The sequence below is a fragment of the Xyrauchen texanus genome, chromosome 6 (assembly GCF_025860055.1).
Source record: "Xyrauchen texanus isolate HMW12.3.18 chromosome 6, RBS_HiC_50CHRs, whole genome shotgun sequence".
Taxonomy (NCBI): domain Eukaryota; kingdom Metazoa; phylum Chordata; class Actinopteri; order Cypriniformes; family Catostomidae; genus Xyrauchen; species Xyrauchen texanus.
In genome coordinates this window covers 27,618,133-27,634,664 of record NC_068281.1, presented here as the reverse complement: position 1 = coordinate 27,634,664, position 16,532 = coordinate 27,618,133, and the positions used below count along the sequence as shown (strand labels likewise).

The 16,532-nt window shown below is 42.3% G+C and overlaps 2 protein-coding genes across 2 annotated transcripts in view; both read right to left on the bottom strand.

Annotated features, from left to right (window-relative positions):
* Nucleotides 1-487: 487 nt before the first annotated feature.
* zbtb47a (zinc finger and BTB domain containing 47a) lies at nucleotides 488-11,119 on the bottom strand. Its single transcript, XM_052129365.1, is given in 9 exon segments — nucleotides 488-623; nucleotides 625-904; nucleotides 1,099-1,247; nucleotides 1,333-1,453; nucleotides 1,575-1,658; nucleotides 1,661-1,715; nucleotides 2,729-3,789; nucleotides 3,792-3,906; nucleotides 11,039-11,119. Coding segments are annotated over 9 exon segments (2,082 nt in total).
* A 3,128-nt stretch (nucleotides 11,120-14,247) lies between these two features.
* vipr1a (vasoactive intestinal peptide receptor 1a) overlaps nucleotides 14,248-16,532 on the bottom strand; it is a 78,505-nt gene continuing 76,220 nt past the window's right edge. The window contains exon 13 of the mRNA XM_052128825.1: nucleotides 14,248-15,442. Within this exon, the coding sequence (XP_051984785.1) occupies nucleotides 15,251-15,442 (192 nt within the window). The 3' untranslated portion in view covers nucleotides 14,248-15,250. The remainder of the gene's footprint in view (nucleotides 15,443-16,532) is intronic.

The window sequence follows — 16,532 nt, the reverse complement described above, 5'->3', positions numbered from 1 at the left end:
AATAAATATCCAGACCGATATTAGTATAGTTAAAAAACACTAACACTAACTAATAAAGTGCCAGAAACAGACTCTACTGCCTTTATATTTCAATCAACAAGGTCATTACCCCAAACACTTGTGGACAAATATATTACATAAAGTGTAAACTAAATGCTACTTTATATGATTTTGCACGTTAAAACATACATACAGTAAACATACTTTACATAAAATGAATACGTATTGCAGAATTGATCCAGGAAATAGTGTCAGTATTATAGTTCGAATATTTTTTGCCAAACAAGGGTTTATCATAGCTCAACTGACTGTTAGATTTTGAATGAATGTTTCAAATGGGAATGGAAGAAATATTGTAATAGTATTGCAAGCAAATTATGACAGATGATATGAAAAAGAACACTGGCTAATCCAGGCTCTTTGCTACTTAAATACCTCTGTATTAGAAAGAAAACAGTATTAAAACACAGAGCAGTAGTTCCAGGTTTCAACAGTCTGTCCAAACAGAAGAGAGGAGTGGTGTAAGAGAATGCAGGTGAGAACCTGATGGAGCCACTTCAACTGAGAGCAGCACAGGTGATGGAAAAGAGACTATGCCATGCCGATGTGGGCTGATATCTCTGCGTTTTCATCTCGATGGCAAGTTCTTGGTTAGCAGCAGCTTCCATTTGATTGGTTAAAGCAGAGGGATCATATTATGGATGAATGGCCTCAGAGGTGGAGGGGTTTCTGACCTGGGAACACTTCTCTCTGTGAGCTTTCAACATGTTGGAGAAGCGAAATCGCTGGCCACACGCTTCACAGGGGTACGGCTTCTCTCCAGTGTGTGTGCGGCAGTGACGCTTCATATTGGTTCGGCTTGTGAAGCTCTTCCCACAGATCTCACATATATATGGTTTCTCTCCTAGAAAGAACCATTAGAACAAGTTTACAATGGCATAATGGATTTTAGAGAGTGCCATGCAGTTGTGTCAACGTAAATGTGTAGTTGCCATGAAATTTAGTAAGGTAGAGTTCAGCAACTAAAATATACACTTTCCCTTATATATAGACTAAACATACTGAACATATACAGTAGTATTAGTGTTTGGATCTCACCTGTGTGTGTCTTCATGTGTTCATCAAAATATTGTTTCATATTGAAGTCCTTCCCACACCACTGACACATGTCTCACTGACACTGCTTATGTCCAATGTGGATGCTCAAGTGAGAATGCAGCTGTACTTGTACTGAAAATGCTCACGCAGACCTAAAGGACATACATACAATAGAAACATTACAAACACAGTCAGCCATATCTCTAATCAATATCAGACTAGAGTTCAAAATGTCATACATTACACTGGAATGGCTTCTCTCCTGAGTGTTGGAGAGAGTGGACTTTCAGTGACATGCACCTTTTAAAGGACTTGCCACATGTCTCACAGGTAAATAGCATCTCCTTGGTGTGGGGTGAAGGAATATTAAATAAGTAGGAAAAGAGATCATTCAAAGAGTAAATGTTTAATGTTAAGAGAATGGGAGAGAGCATGAGTAAAGCTTTGAAAGTGAAAAGGTAAGTTAAACAACTCACCGACCATGTGTTTGCATACATGAGCCATTGTGTAAAATTTCTTCTCACAGATGTCACAAGTGTACCTCTTCTCATCACAGCCATCTTAATGTGCTCATGGAGGGACCAGCGCTTCCTGAAGGCTTTTCCACAGGTTAGACACTACAAAATAAATACACACACCAATAAAAAAATCTACCTTCATAATATAGTTTATTAGAGTTACTCTTTAAGAGTGTTAAAGATCTGATAGACCCAGCTCTCTTTGCATTCACATTGTACCTGAATTTGCAAGTGGACTCAAGAGCCTTTTTCAGTCTAATTTATTTGAGATATAGTCTCAGTCCACATCATAAAAGTAATCCATATTTTCAGAAGTGATATAATAGATGTGGGTGAGAAACATCAATATGTAAGTCCCTTTTTGCTTGAAATTCTTCTCCCTGCCCAGTAGGGGGTGATATGCATGAAGAATGTGAATCACCAAACACACAAGAAGAAAAATGAGAAAGTTATCCGTTTCTCACCCACACCTATCATATTGCTTCTGAAGGCATGGGTTTAACCACTGGAGTCATATGGATTACTTTTATAGTGAGTTTGTGATTTTTGGAGCTTCAATTTTGGCACCTATTCCTTTGCATTGTATGGACCAAAAGTGCTGAAATATTCTTCTAAAAATCTTCATTTGTGTTCTGTAGAAGAAAGAAAGTTACACACATCTGGGATGGCATAAGGGTGGCATAACAATAATTTTGGGTGAACTACCCCTTTACGCATCCTTTGACTTCTATTCAGACAAAACAGCCTCTGGTCTCCTTGTCCAGATACTATTAGCAGACTTTGAAGACTATCTTGACACATGCAAACTACATATTTATTTAATCAGCTGTGTTATTTTATAATCACACAAGGAATATACACATTTTGATTTTAATTTATTTGATTGTGTTGCTCTACCCTGAAAACAATATTAACCTAAAACATGTGCTGCATCTGGTAACATCTAAATGAACTTGTTTATTCAAGTCAAAATATTATTTAACATCACTGAATCAACCTGTACGCATCAGATTACACCAAAAAACTCATTTAAAAAGGTTAAATCAAGTAGAAATAACTCATTAAGGTAATAATCACAGGTCACCATGCTCTACAGTGTATACAGTATATACATGTATGCTCTTCTCACAGTCTGTCTGCTGATGTAGCAGTAGTTCACTTTCCAGGGGGAAGTGCTTGCCACACTTGTAACAGATGTGCATGCGGTTATGTGTCTTGTTCACGTGTTTCTCCAAATACCAGCAGTTATTGAAAATCTTGGGGCACCTCACACAGGGAAAGCTCTGTATTTCCAACTCATCATTCTGCTCCTCAGATCTCCCACCATGACCCTTCTCTTGCCTCACACTGGTTCTCTTGGAGGCCATCGCTATTGCATCAACGGAGTCGTGGGCTTGTCGTAAGGGTCTTTCAGGCATGAATACATGTAATGTGTGGCCTTCCACCCCACTAAGCCCCACATCATCTTCACTTTGCTCACCCACCTCTTCCTCCTCTATGGGCACATTATCTCTAGATTTCTCAACAGTCTGATCATTCATCCTTACTTTTCCAGGAACATGTTGCCCTGAGGGAGATTGAGCTGCTGTGTTGGGAGAACTGCCCTCTAAACCTTTGGATACATTAAGGGTCTGATTGTTCAAATTCAACTTGACAATAATTTGCTCTCAATTAAATGAAGCAAGAGCTTCAGATTCCTTTGATCCTTTGGTTTTGCCTTCGACGTTACAAGCAATTACATTTACACTTACTGGATGCCCATCTCTGTCCAGACCAGCGTATGGGCTTCCATCACTTTTCCCCACATATATCTTGGCACAGGTATGGTCTTTCTCTTGCTTGATGTCCACGAGAAAGTTAGAGTTCACTGAGTTCTAAGAACTGGTCTCCTGTTTGGCTTGGTCTACACTAGGACTGATTCCCAGTGAGCCTCTGGCAATGAGTTCGCTACAGGAAGTTGCGATGTTGCTCATCTAGAACACAGTGGCAGCCTTGAGCATGTCCTGGGCATTGCAGCTGGTGACCAGGAGTTTGGAAGTGTAGATGAAGTTCAGGATTTGCATCAGGCCTTGTAGCTCCTTACTACAGGCAAAGAGCGAGTGGAAGAAGGGGCTGTAGGCAGCTAGTACTCCCTTATGGGCCTGGAAAGAGGTCTGGTGGTGCAGGAGAACAATGGTTGGAACAGACGTTGCTTGTTAAGCCTGTCTATCAAAAAGGTACAGTGAAGGGCCACATCCTCTACCAGGGAGAACTCTGCAAATGGGTGATCAGCAGTCTTCTCCACAATCAGCTACAACAGTACATGGGATATGATTATGACACATTTGAACTATTTAAAATATTATATTTAGCTTTATATTACAATAAAGCATGACAACGGAACATAGTAAGCAGTGCATGCTGGTGAGACACCAGAGGTGTCATGCCCATTCAGAGAGGATTTTGAGCAAATATGATTTAGAATTGATTATGTAAACTTCCAAAAACATATTTGTACCTTCGATGATTAAATTGAATGAATATTGCATGTAAAAAGAATGTCTGTGGCAGAAATCTTTATTCACACATCTAAATTTGGTCAGTCCAAACTTAGGGGTGGTTGTGGCTGAACATGGTGCCCCCAGAAAAAAACACAGGTGCATGACACCCATGGGTCTCACAATAAAAAGAAACAAAATAAATAAAAAAACAAAAACAATTAAGAATTTTCTTCAATTAAGAATGTTCGAATCCAGGGTGTGCTGAGTGAATCCAGACAGGTCTCCTAAGCAACCAAATTGGCCCGGTTGCTAGGGAGGGTAGAGTCACATGGTTGTTCTCGCTCTCAATGGGGCGCTTGGTAAATTGTACATGGATCACGGAGAGTAGCATAGCATGAGACTCCACATGCTGTGAGTCTCCCCGGTGTCATGCACAATGAGCAACGTGATAAGATGCACGGATTGACTGTCTCAGAAGCGGAAGCAACTGAGATTAGTCCTCCGCTACCCGGATTGTGGTGAGTAACCGCACCACCACGGGGACCTACTTGGGAATTGGGCATTCCAAATTGGGAGAAAAGGGGATTAAAAAAAAAATAAAATAAAATAAATATTATCCTGGGACCACAGACCAAAGCGCAAAGGGAAAGCAGTACCACGAACATTAAAAGGAGCATCGCAAAGAAAAAATACTTTCTGAAAAAAGTACTTTTTGAGTGAATTTTTTTTTTTTTTTGAAAATGCAAAAAAATGAATGCCAAAAGACTGTTGCAGATTAAAAAAAATTATCTAAATTCTTGGGATTTGTTTACAACATACACAGCTTTGACTTTTGCAATACTTTATTTATTTTTTGCAAATATATAAGGCATCATATTGTCTCCATACCACTGTGATGAAAGCATGTCGTTGTGTGTCAAAAGTCATGAAGTCATTACTACATCAATACTGAACATGCGCAGATCGTCCCAGTTTCACAAAGCAATCTGATCAAGTGTTAAAATGGCAAAAATGGTCGAAACAATGGTTGTGTTGCTTAAAAATTTAACTAAACTCAAATGGTAAAATTCAAGTTTTTTGTTAATTTTCTCTGGCGGAGAAGAAAAGCACAAACTAACAGGCCCCATGATGATTCAATGTTCTCTGCCTCGAAGGAGTAGCCTACCGGTTCCCCTCCTTAGCATTTAAATTATTCCTTTTCATGAAAATGGCTGTCATTTCTATACACACTCTGTTCTTCTGTCCTTTTTCGACATGTCCGCGTGCAGAGGGAAATGATGATGATTGGAGGTCCAAAATCATGGGGCGTTTTGTTTAGACAGCGTTAAAGCGACAGGGTCATGATTTAACGGAGAAAAATTCCATAATACACAGCCTTTTAACTGACTTTTTGTTTATAAATGGCAGAATAATCGTTTAATTTGTAATATTATTATTATTATTTTAAAATGACCTCCTTCCGCACCTAACGCCTTCCGCGCAGTCATAACAGCATTAAAGCCCATGGCAGGGGGATCAACGAGTCCATAGCGGAGTTCACCTGTTCAACGCGAAAAGTTCGAGATAGCTGTAGTGTTCCACTGTGGACACAAGGTGTCGCTAGAACACAGCATGTTATCGCTCTCACAGATGCGCCTCAGATTTTATTGCCAAAACATATTATATAATTTGGCCACAATTCGCAAATGCTTTTTCATGTTTAGAGATGACTTGTTTGATATTTTTATTTTAGTTCATGTTAACTAAGGCAGTTAACTAATGTTAGGATATAGTTGACTAATGTTAACAAATATTTTTTTCTAAAGTGTTACCCATGCACATTTGTTCTGGGGAAAACAGCCATAGATCTCTTTCTTTTAATCTCAAAATTTCTGTGTATGGATCTGGTGGTAGGCCAAGAGCATCAAAATCTTATTTCTTGCCAAAGGTTTTTGAAGGAGTGAGTGAGTTTATAAATCAACTCATTATCTTGGCCTATGAGACTGCAGTTCTGTTACACACGAGTTGAAAAATGAAATCAGTTATAAAAACATGCACATATTCACTAAATGCAGAAAGATGTTTATTCTGCACAATGTAATCATTTCTGCATTTATAGTTACAGTTTATTTTTAAGAACAATTCATTTAATATATTTACTGTTTTTATTAATATGCATAAGCTTAGAATTTGCGATACATTTGTTGAGTGTCATAAGCACAATTAACTATGCACTGTAGTGTTAACTTCAAACAGTCAACATTTTAGAAAGGCTGAACACCAGAAAACGTTTTGAGTACAAGGTGAAAAAGGAGTCATTCAGATATTTCCATAAATCAAACGATCTATGAAAACGTATGTTGTTAAAGGGCCTTGCGAACAAAGATGTTTATGGTTGTAATATTGTAATATATTTTTTGTATAATATGTTGTATGTTCATCATAGATACTTCCCATTTTGTACCTTTCTGAGGCTACCTATAGTACAAGAATGAATTCATTCATTGAAAGGAGTTGCAGTTATTGCACAGATCATGATTACTTTAAAGGTTCACCCAGCATAGAAAAATTCTCCCATCATTTTACTCACCCTCATGCCATCCCAAAATGTGTACTGTCTTTCTTCTGCAGAACACAAAGATTTTAATGAGAATATCTCAGCTCTACATCTTCACTGCAAGTGAATGGGTACTAAAAATGTTAAGCTCCAGAAGCAAATAAAGGCAGCATAAACGTAATCCATATATGACTCCAGTGGTTAAATCCATATCTTCTGAAGCGATATGATAGCTGTGGGTATGAAACAAATCAAAGTCCTTTTTTACTATTAATCTCCACGTTCACTTTTCTTCACATTCTTCATGCATGTTGCCACCTACTGGACAGGGAGGAGAACTTATATGAAAAAAGAACATAAATATTGATTTATTTCTCACCCACAGCTAATATATCGCTTCAGAAGATATGGATTTAACCACTGGAGTCGTATGGATTACTTTTATGCTGCCTTTACACGCTTTTGGAGCTTTACATTTCTGGTTGCCATTCACTTGCATTGAATGGACCAACAGAGATGAGAAATTCTCCTAAAAATCTTCATTTGTGTTCTGCAGAAAAAAGTCATACACAACTGGGATGGCATGATGCTGAGTATGATGAGAGATTTTTCATTTTTGGGTGAACTATCACTTTAATATTACATGATATTATGTTTTTGACATGACAAGGGTTTATATCTTACATAATTATTAATCGTATATATCTTAACTAATTAACATGGTGTGCTTCCAGGCTTAGTTTTTAGCCCTTCACCCATGGGAATGCATTCATTTAAGCAAAATCCTCTGGAGAGACTTCCTCCTGTTGGCTCCTCTGCTCAGTTCTAAAAACAACATTTTGTTTATCTGTTGGAGTTCTCTCTTATGTAATTTTAAACCAAGCTTGACCATGCTGAGTTTGAGTAATCTGTCTGGTGGGACAATCAATCCGCTCATTGGTATTAATGCTTTTAACAGTATAAGGATAGATAGGCGAAGAGAGAGAGAGAGTTACAGAAATAATTAAAAAAGGGATTTGGTAGATAAATAAATCACAGATGTGTTTCAGAGAGAGGTAAACAAAGAATATATCCACTCTCACAAATTTCCACTTTGTATTTCAGTTAATGGACCTGTTTCTCTCTCTCTCTTTATCAATCTTGCACAAGATTTTAATGTCACAACAGTTATGCAGGAGTTTACATTGTGTTTTTTGAAAGATGATATGAAAACAAAGCAATTGCTATGTTTGTTGACTTAAAGCCAGAATTCATACAGTACATTGTGTGAGAAATAAAAATAGCAGCAGTTTAAGTGCTTTGTATAAATACCTACCAGCATCAAATTGAAAAACAAAATCATTCATATTGATGTGTCATTTATGGTGACATTATGTTGTCACCTTAAATCGATGTGGTTATTGGTATGTTGATGATGGCAATATTTATGATGATGACAATATTTATGTTCAAGGTTTACAATTTATACCCTTGATTTAAACTGGTTTTGCCTGAAACAAAAGAGTTTTGTTGATGAAACCTAACGTAGCCATGTTTTTCAGACATGTTAAATAATATTTTGGATTGAATCAAATCAATTAAGATGTTACCATATGAAGCACATTTGTCAGACAGTTAGATGCGATCTAATTTCAAAGAAATGAGTTACTGTAATATTATGGTGTTTTAATCAAATGTAGTTTAACAGATTACATTTGAAATTGTGGTAACGTCATGGTTACTGTCGTAACCTCCATTCCCTGAGGGAGGGAACGAGACGTTGTGTTGAATGAAGTGACACAAGGGGTCTTCCTTGGGAGCCTCGCATATCTCTGAACTTGAGAAAAGGCCAGTGTGAAATTGGCAGACAGAATTTGCATGCCCATGCACCTGGACCTACGGGTATAAAGGGAAGCGGGTGTGCGTCTGTCAGTCAGGATTTTGCCTTGAGGTGCCGAGAATAAGGCACGGGCGTTTAGAGTGGTAGGTCTAGTGCTGTGGCAGAAGGGACACAATGAAGCGGCACAAGGGGTCCCATTCAAAAGCGTCACGCACTAGTCCGTGTTACGTGAACTGACGAGACAGGAGCAAGCCGGCTGCTTTTGCTAGAGGCAACTGTGTCGGCTGCACGTAGCCCTCCCCAATGCCCCCAAAAGAGATGTCATATACAGACCTTAGGTTCCCAGCACCCCTGAGGGGAAAACAGGTGCTACAGGACTAGCATGGGAGCAAGCCCGGCAGACGCAGCCTTTTCTCTCTCTATGTCTCTCGCATAGGATGTGAAGCGGCTGGGACTATCTTAGCGATATGAATGCATCAGGGAAGGCGGTCTTTCCCGGTCCTATTCTTTCAGAGGGAAAATACCCCACGGAGGCCACATCCTGCCCAGGCTAGGGGAGGTAACATATGGCAAATACAACAAAAGGGTTGTGAAGCCATATGTGGGAGCGGCACAGTGGTAGGTCCTACCTCATGAGGGGGGAGCTCTATTAGCACGGCGACTGGGAGAAGTGGGACTGCCCGAGGGAGACATGGGTCCGCTGACAGGGGGACAGTACCGCGGAAAATACATCACGGGGAGTTGCCTGAATAGGGAACTAAGCCTGTGGAGCCATACCCCAGTACAGAGCACCTGTGGCTCATAGTGGGTCTGGACGCAAATTACTCCACTAAATACGCAGGCCAGAAGGCTAGGGAGGAGAACATCCAGGAAGCGATGCTTAATGGCTAATCTGGGAGAGAAGGCGCACTGGATCAACTTGGTCGGCTGTTCCGCATTACCAAGTTCTACTGGCTCTGACCTGACAAAACACAGGACAAGACCAACTCAACCCTGAGATTGTAAAATCTGGCAAAGGTATTGGGTGTTACCCAGCCCGCTGCTCTGCAGATGTCTGCTAGAAGGTGCCGTTGGCTAGTGCCCACGAGGATGCCACACTTCTCGTTGAGTGTGCTCGAACCCGCAAGGGGGCGGCACGGCCTGAGTATGGAAGGCCAAGGAAATGGCGTCGACGACCCAGCGGGTGCCTCAGTTTGGAGATGGCATTCCCTTTCCGCCATCTGCCGAACAGACAAAGAGCTGCGCAGAACATCTAGAGCTCTGCGTGCGGTCCAAATAGATATGCAAAGCACGTACCAGACACAGCAATGGGAAGGCTGGGTCTGCCTCCTCCCTGGCAGCTTGCTTGCAGATTCATGACCTGGTCCCTGAAGGGGGTCGTAGGAACCTCAGGATAAAGTGAGTTTGTGCCGGTCAGGGAGAGGGCCTTGAGCTCAACTGAATCAGTTGTGAGATCCCAGGACGGGAACAGGCTTGGCCGGAGAGGGTTCAGTCTCCAGCCGCCTCTAGAAAATCTGATAATCAAGTAAGAGATGTGAGGAAGGATGCAAGGAATCTGCGTCCGGGGAGCCTGGACTGTCGAGTTTTGGAGCCGGGGTGCTGTGAGAATTGGAGGAAATCACTGTTTTATTGACAATGTGGGTACCGAAGCCCAAAGGCAGTGCGGAAAATGAAACAAGGATTCTCCTCCTGGCCCTCCACCGGGGGACGGAGTGTTCTTGGTACCAGCTCTGGAGCAAATGTCTGACTGCCTGGGTCGCCCATCTCAGGAGCACTTCGTAGCGTTCTTGGTCCTGGAAGGGGTCCTGGAGATGGGGGACAAATGCCGCCTGCGTGATGCTCGACTCTGGGGCTGAGAGCTGGGCCCATGTTGAGGTGGAGCTACCTGTTGTTTAGCCGCAGGGGCACGCCCTCGGTGAGCAGGCGGGGCGTGGGGCATGCTGGTTTGGCGGCACAGCGGCATGATGTGGGTTATCGCCTCCATCTGCTTCTTCACCGTGAAAACTGCTGGGCGAAGTCATCGACGGTGTCGCCAAAGAGGCCAAGCTGGGAGACGTGGGCGTTGAGAAGCGTGTCTTGTCAACGTCACACATCTCAACCTTGTTCAGCAAGAGGTGATCCTCCTGGACCATGAGGGTGGCCATCGCCCGCCCGAGAGCCTGCGTTGTGACCTTCGTGGCTCTGAGAGCGAGGTCGGTCGCAGAGCGCAGTTCCTGCAGCACGTCGGACTAGGGACTACTCAGGTGCAGATCTTTGAGTGCCTTGGCTTGGTGGACCTGCAGGAGAGCCATATCATGCAGGGCGGAGGCGGCCTGTCCGGTGGCACTGTAGGCTATCGAGGTCAGTGATGACGTCATCCTACAGGCTCTGGAGGGGAGTACCGGATGGTCCTGCCAGGTGGTGGCGTTCTCGGGACACAGATGGATCGCAACAGCTCTGTCCACCTGGGGGACTTCCGTGTACCTGTGGGCTGGCCCGCCATCCAGGGTAGTGAGAGCGGAGGAGCCGGTTCCAGGCAGTAAAAGGTGCCCTCCACGACTGCGTCAGCTCTTCGTGCACATAGCGGGGCTATGAGCGGTGCCCTGACCTGAGGTACCGATCGAGTAGCCGTGAGTGGGGACGGAAGTTTACAGTCCAGCTTCGCGCTCACGGCGGCCCAGGAAAGCATAGCGGACATCCGCGTGTCAGCCTCAGACTGGGCGAGCAGACCCGAAGGTGGCAGCCCAGAAAAGTCATCCGCATCAGACGCAGCTGTGGCACTCTCAGATGCAGCGGCGAGGTCGTCATCCAATTCCGGGGACTCAAGGGAGAATGCCGGCTGGCTGCGAGGTGAGCCGCACTCATCCCGAGCTCGGACGGAAGCAAGTAAGCATGCCGGGGGGCGGGTGTTTCGTGGGGATTTACCCGTTGAAACAGAGCCCGTCGTCATCCCCAAATCACCTCCATCGCCAGCCGGGTCGTCTTCAATCCCTTGGGAGGAAGGAACGACATGGGGGGCAGCTGAAGTGGCTTTCTTTCGTGAAGAAAGCAAGCCGTGACCGCAATGTTGCCATGGCTATATTCTCACACTGAGAGCATGAACCATTCATAAATGCTGCCTGCGTGTGATCGCAGCCCAGGCACATGAGGCAGCTTTTATGACCGTCAAAAGTGGAGAGAAATCAACCACATCCAGGAACTGGAAAGCACTGTCGAAGTGCCCAGGGGATTGGACTGCACAGCGTGCAGAGAGAGAGAACGCCAGCTGGAAACGCGTCGTAGATTCAACAGCAGTGCTTCACGCCAGTAGAGGTGAGTGGAATCAGTGGTGAACTCAGCTTTGCTGTTGCACAACCGCTCGGCTCCGAAGAAAGATTCTGACTGACAGACACACGCATGCTTCCCTTTATACCGTATGTCCGGGGGCGGGGCTTTCAAATTCTGTCTGCCAATTTCACATTGGCCTTTTCTCAAGTTCAGAGGTATGCGAGGCTCCCAAAGAAGACCCATTGTGTCACTTCATTCGATACAACGTTGAGTGAGTGACAGGAGGGGAACCAGATTACAGTTAATTTAACTACTTGGGTTTCAGATATGTCTATTAGTGGCATACTTTTTGAGTATTTATACACTTCATTTGTTACATGTTTTATTCAACTTAAAAAAAATGTTATGCAAACATGCAGGACATGCCAGCAACAACAGCTACAATTAACACTACACATATTTTTGACAGGCACAGATTTTCTGGTCCCAAAAAAAAAAAAAAAAAAAAAAAAAAATATATATATATATATATATATATATATATATATATATATATATATATATATATATATATTACAAAGACTATTCTTCTAAGAGAAAGCAATTTAGACTATTGTCTTTATAAGCAACAAGTGCACAGTTACAAAAGCCATGCAATTTTTCACAAATACAATTACTTTAAACAATAAAACACAGCAAGGAACCATTTAGATTGACACATGGTACTGTACTTCAGCAGTAAATAGAAACATGCTTTTAATGGCTCTCAATTAGAGACATTTACAGTGGGTACGGAAAGTATTCAGACCCCCTTAAATGTTTCACTCTTTGTTATATTGCAGCCATTTGCTAAAATCATATAAGTAAATTTTTTTTCCTCATTATTGTACACACAGCACCCCATATTGACAGAAAAACACAGAATTGTTTACATTTTTGCACATTTATTAAAAAAGAAAAACTGAAGTATTCAGACCCTTTGCTGTGACACTTATATATTTAACTCAGAAATGAAAACAGAAATGCTGTCCATTTCTTCTGATCATCCTTGAGATGGTTCTACACCTTCAATTGAGTCCAGCTGTGTTTGATTATACTGATTGGACTTGATTAGGAAAGCCACACCTGTCTATATAAGACCTTACAGCTCACAGTGCATGTCAGAGCAAATGAGAATCATGAGGTCAAAGGAACTGCCTGAAGAGCTCAGAGACAGAATTGTGGCAAGGCACAGATCTGTCCAAGGTTAAAAAAAAATTTCTGCTGCCCTTAAGTTTCATAAGAGCACAGTGGCCTCCATAATCCTTAAATGGAAGACGTTTGGGATGACCAGAACCCTTCCTAGAGCTGGCCGTCCGGCCAAACTGAGCTATCGGGGGAGAAGAGCCTTGGTGAGAGAGGTAAAGAAAAACCCAAAAATCACTGTGGCTGAGCTCCAGAGATGCAATCGGGAGATGGGAGAAAGTTGTAGTAAGTCAACCATCACTGCAGCCATCCACCAGTCAGGGCTCTCCTCAGTGCAAGACACATGAAAGCCTGCATGGAGTTTGCTAAAAAACACCTGAAGGACTCCAAGATGGTGATAAATAAGATTCTCTGGTCTGATGAGACCAAGATAGAACTTTTTGGCCTTAATTCTAAGCGGTATGTGTGGAGAAAACCAGGCACTGCTCATCACCTGTCCAATACAGTCTCAACAGTGAAGCATGGTGGTGGCAGCATCATGCTGTGGGGGTGTTTTTCAGCTGCGGGGACAGGACGACTGGTTGCATCGAGGGAAAGATGAATGCGGCCAAGTACAGGGATATCCTGGACGAAAACCTTCTCCAGAGTGCTTTGGACCTCAGACTGGGCCGAAGGTTCACCTTCCAACAAGACAATGACCCTAAGCACACCGCTAAAATAACGAAGGGGTGGCTTCACAACAACTCCATGACTGTTCTTGAATGGCCCAGCCAGAGCCCTGACTTAAACCCAATTGAGCATCTCATTTACATTTACATTTATGCATTTGGCAGACGCTTTTATCCAAAGCAACTTACAGTGCACTTATTACAGGGACAATCCCCCCGGAGCAACCTGGAGTTAAGTGCCTTGCTCAAGGACACAATGGTGGTGGCCGTGGGGTTAGAACCTGTGACCTTCTGATTAACAGTTATGTGCTTTAGCCCACTACGCCATCACCACTCCCATCTCTGGAGAGACCTGAAAATGGCTGTCCACCAACGTTTACCATCCAACCTGACAGAACTGGAGAGGATCTGCAAGGAGGAATGGCAGAGGATACCCAAATCCAGATGTGAAAAACTTGTTGCATGTTTCCCAAAAAGACTCATGGCTGTATTAGATCAAAAGGGTGCTTCTACTAAATACTGATCAAAGGGTCTGAATACTTAGGACCATGTGATATTTCAGTTTTTCTTTTTTAATAAATGTGCAAAAATGTCAACAATTCTGTGTTTTTCTGTCAATATGGGGTGCTGTGTGTACAATAATGAGGAAAAAAATGAACTTAAATGATTTTAGCAAATGGCTGCAATATAACAAAGAGTGAAAAATTTAAGGGGGTCTGAATACTTTCCGTACCCACTGTATGTTTGTCCACATGTGCACTAAGACACAAGGGCCTGACACAAACGGGTAGGATTTAAAAACAGGACTTTATCAGAATGTCAGATTGTCTAAGTCATTCACATTACATTTTCCAGGAATAAGGAAGGGGATAAAAAAAAAAGTCACCATTTAGCTTACTAGGTTTTTAACATTCTAAGAAATAGGATCTTGAGCATCATAATAAGGTAGGGAAAAACAGAATAACAAAACAGTATGCCACACCGAACATTAACGCTGAGGATTATGCATGTTTTGTTGTGTACAGGAGGGTGCCTTTGGATGGAGATCACAATTCAAATGTAAATCTCTCTAATTATGCATAGAGTGTTCCACAGTATTATTCATCAACAGTCTCATGAGTTTGTAAGGCAAAGATTAATGGGATAGTTCACCCAACAACTGGCAAATGTTAGGGAGAATGACAGCTTCAGTCACTATTCACTTTAATTTTTAAGCGTTCCACCAAAGAATAAAATACATGCAAGTTTGAAACAATATGAGTATGACACAATAATTTTTTTTTGGATGAACTGACTCTTCATGAACGTGCATCGATTGCACCCTTTTACTAAAGACAGTGTCCCTTGCTGTTCAGAGTCAGTAGTTTATTTAAAAACATTGAAACGTCAAAACATGTCCATTTCACCTTTGTATTTCCCTTTATTCCATCAAAGTTCTCCCTAAACAATGTGTATAATGGGATGGCTATGATGATACATCTTTATGATTGAAGAGTTTGTGTATGTCTCATGCCAAACCAACAACAACGAGCACTGAGGTGCGTGTTTCCGATCCATTGCTACTGAGCAGTGAGATGCAAAGTTACTACAGGATAGAGTTGAGCTGCAACCTTGGAGATGAGTGATGGTGGTGTGAGTGCTTGCAAAGCACAGACTCATTGGTCTCTGTCTCTCATCATAGACAGAGCATCACTCTGCACTCAGACAGTAGAGAAGTCATCTTGGCAGGCGGAGGCCCTGCGTGTGTTAGGGCTGCATTTAGTCATCATAGTGATTTGAGAGCTGAAGTTGATGTCATTGCTTGTCATCGAGGGCTGCTGGTACTTGGTGTCAGCTCCCAGAAATCTCTGCATGTGCCACCGCCTCCATTTTCGTTTTATCTCAGACTGAACCTGGAGAGCGTGAGTATGAGTCAAAGAGAAGAAAAAAATAGAATGATAACAGAATAGATAATGACTGTGATGTCAATATGTTCCTAGCAGATGAGCACACACACAGTACCAAAGTACATGGATCATATTCAGCGGACCCAAAAAGTTTTAATGTGTAAATGTGATTGCATTAGACTACAAGTGATCAGAGCAACTGGCATTTATTTTTACAAACAAAAGAAGTTTGGAATGATAAAATGATAGATCGTACTCTAAAATGAAGACATTTGGACTGTCATAAATGATATTCTCTCTTAACAACACACTGGCAATTGACTATCAACTGAAAGCCTGAATGTCAATACCGCACAATACAACCTACTGTATATATTATATATACTATTTGTATTGTATACTGTGTGTATTGTATACTGTACATTGTATATTATTATTTGTATATTGTGTTGTGTGTAATTATGTGTACATTAGATATGTAAATTGTGTTGTGTAAATCTGATGTTTATTGTAAATTGTTATATGTCTCATCACTGTCATGCTTCTATGTTGCTCGGAACTGCACACAAGACTTTCACCTACTGTTGCACTTGTGCATATGGTTGAGTGACAATAAAATTATTTGATTTGATTTGTTGACATTTGAAGTGTTTGGTAGTCAAACATTAGTGTAAGATGTCAAAACTTAAGATGCTGAACAAAGTTTAGTTTCTTTTATCTGATTACATTTGAGTTAAATGTAGTGTAAAGCATTACATTTCAAATTCTTGCAATCAGATTACAGTGAATCAGGAGTCGGGTGCGCTGCCATATGGGTGGCAGTGAAGGCCGTGGGCCTCGACGGACCAGACCCGGGCAGCAAAGGCTAGCTCTGGGGACGTGGAATGTCACCTCACTGGGGGGCGGAACTGGTGAGGGAGCTGGAGCGTTACCAGTTGGATCTGGTGGGGCTTACTTCGACGCACAGTTTTGGCTCTGGATCCGTACTCCTCGATAGGGGATGGACTCTATTCTTCTCTGGAGTTTCCCAGGGTGTGAGGCGACGGGCGGGTGTGGGGATACTCACGAGCCCCCAGCTGAGCGCCGCTATGTTGGA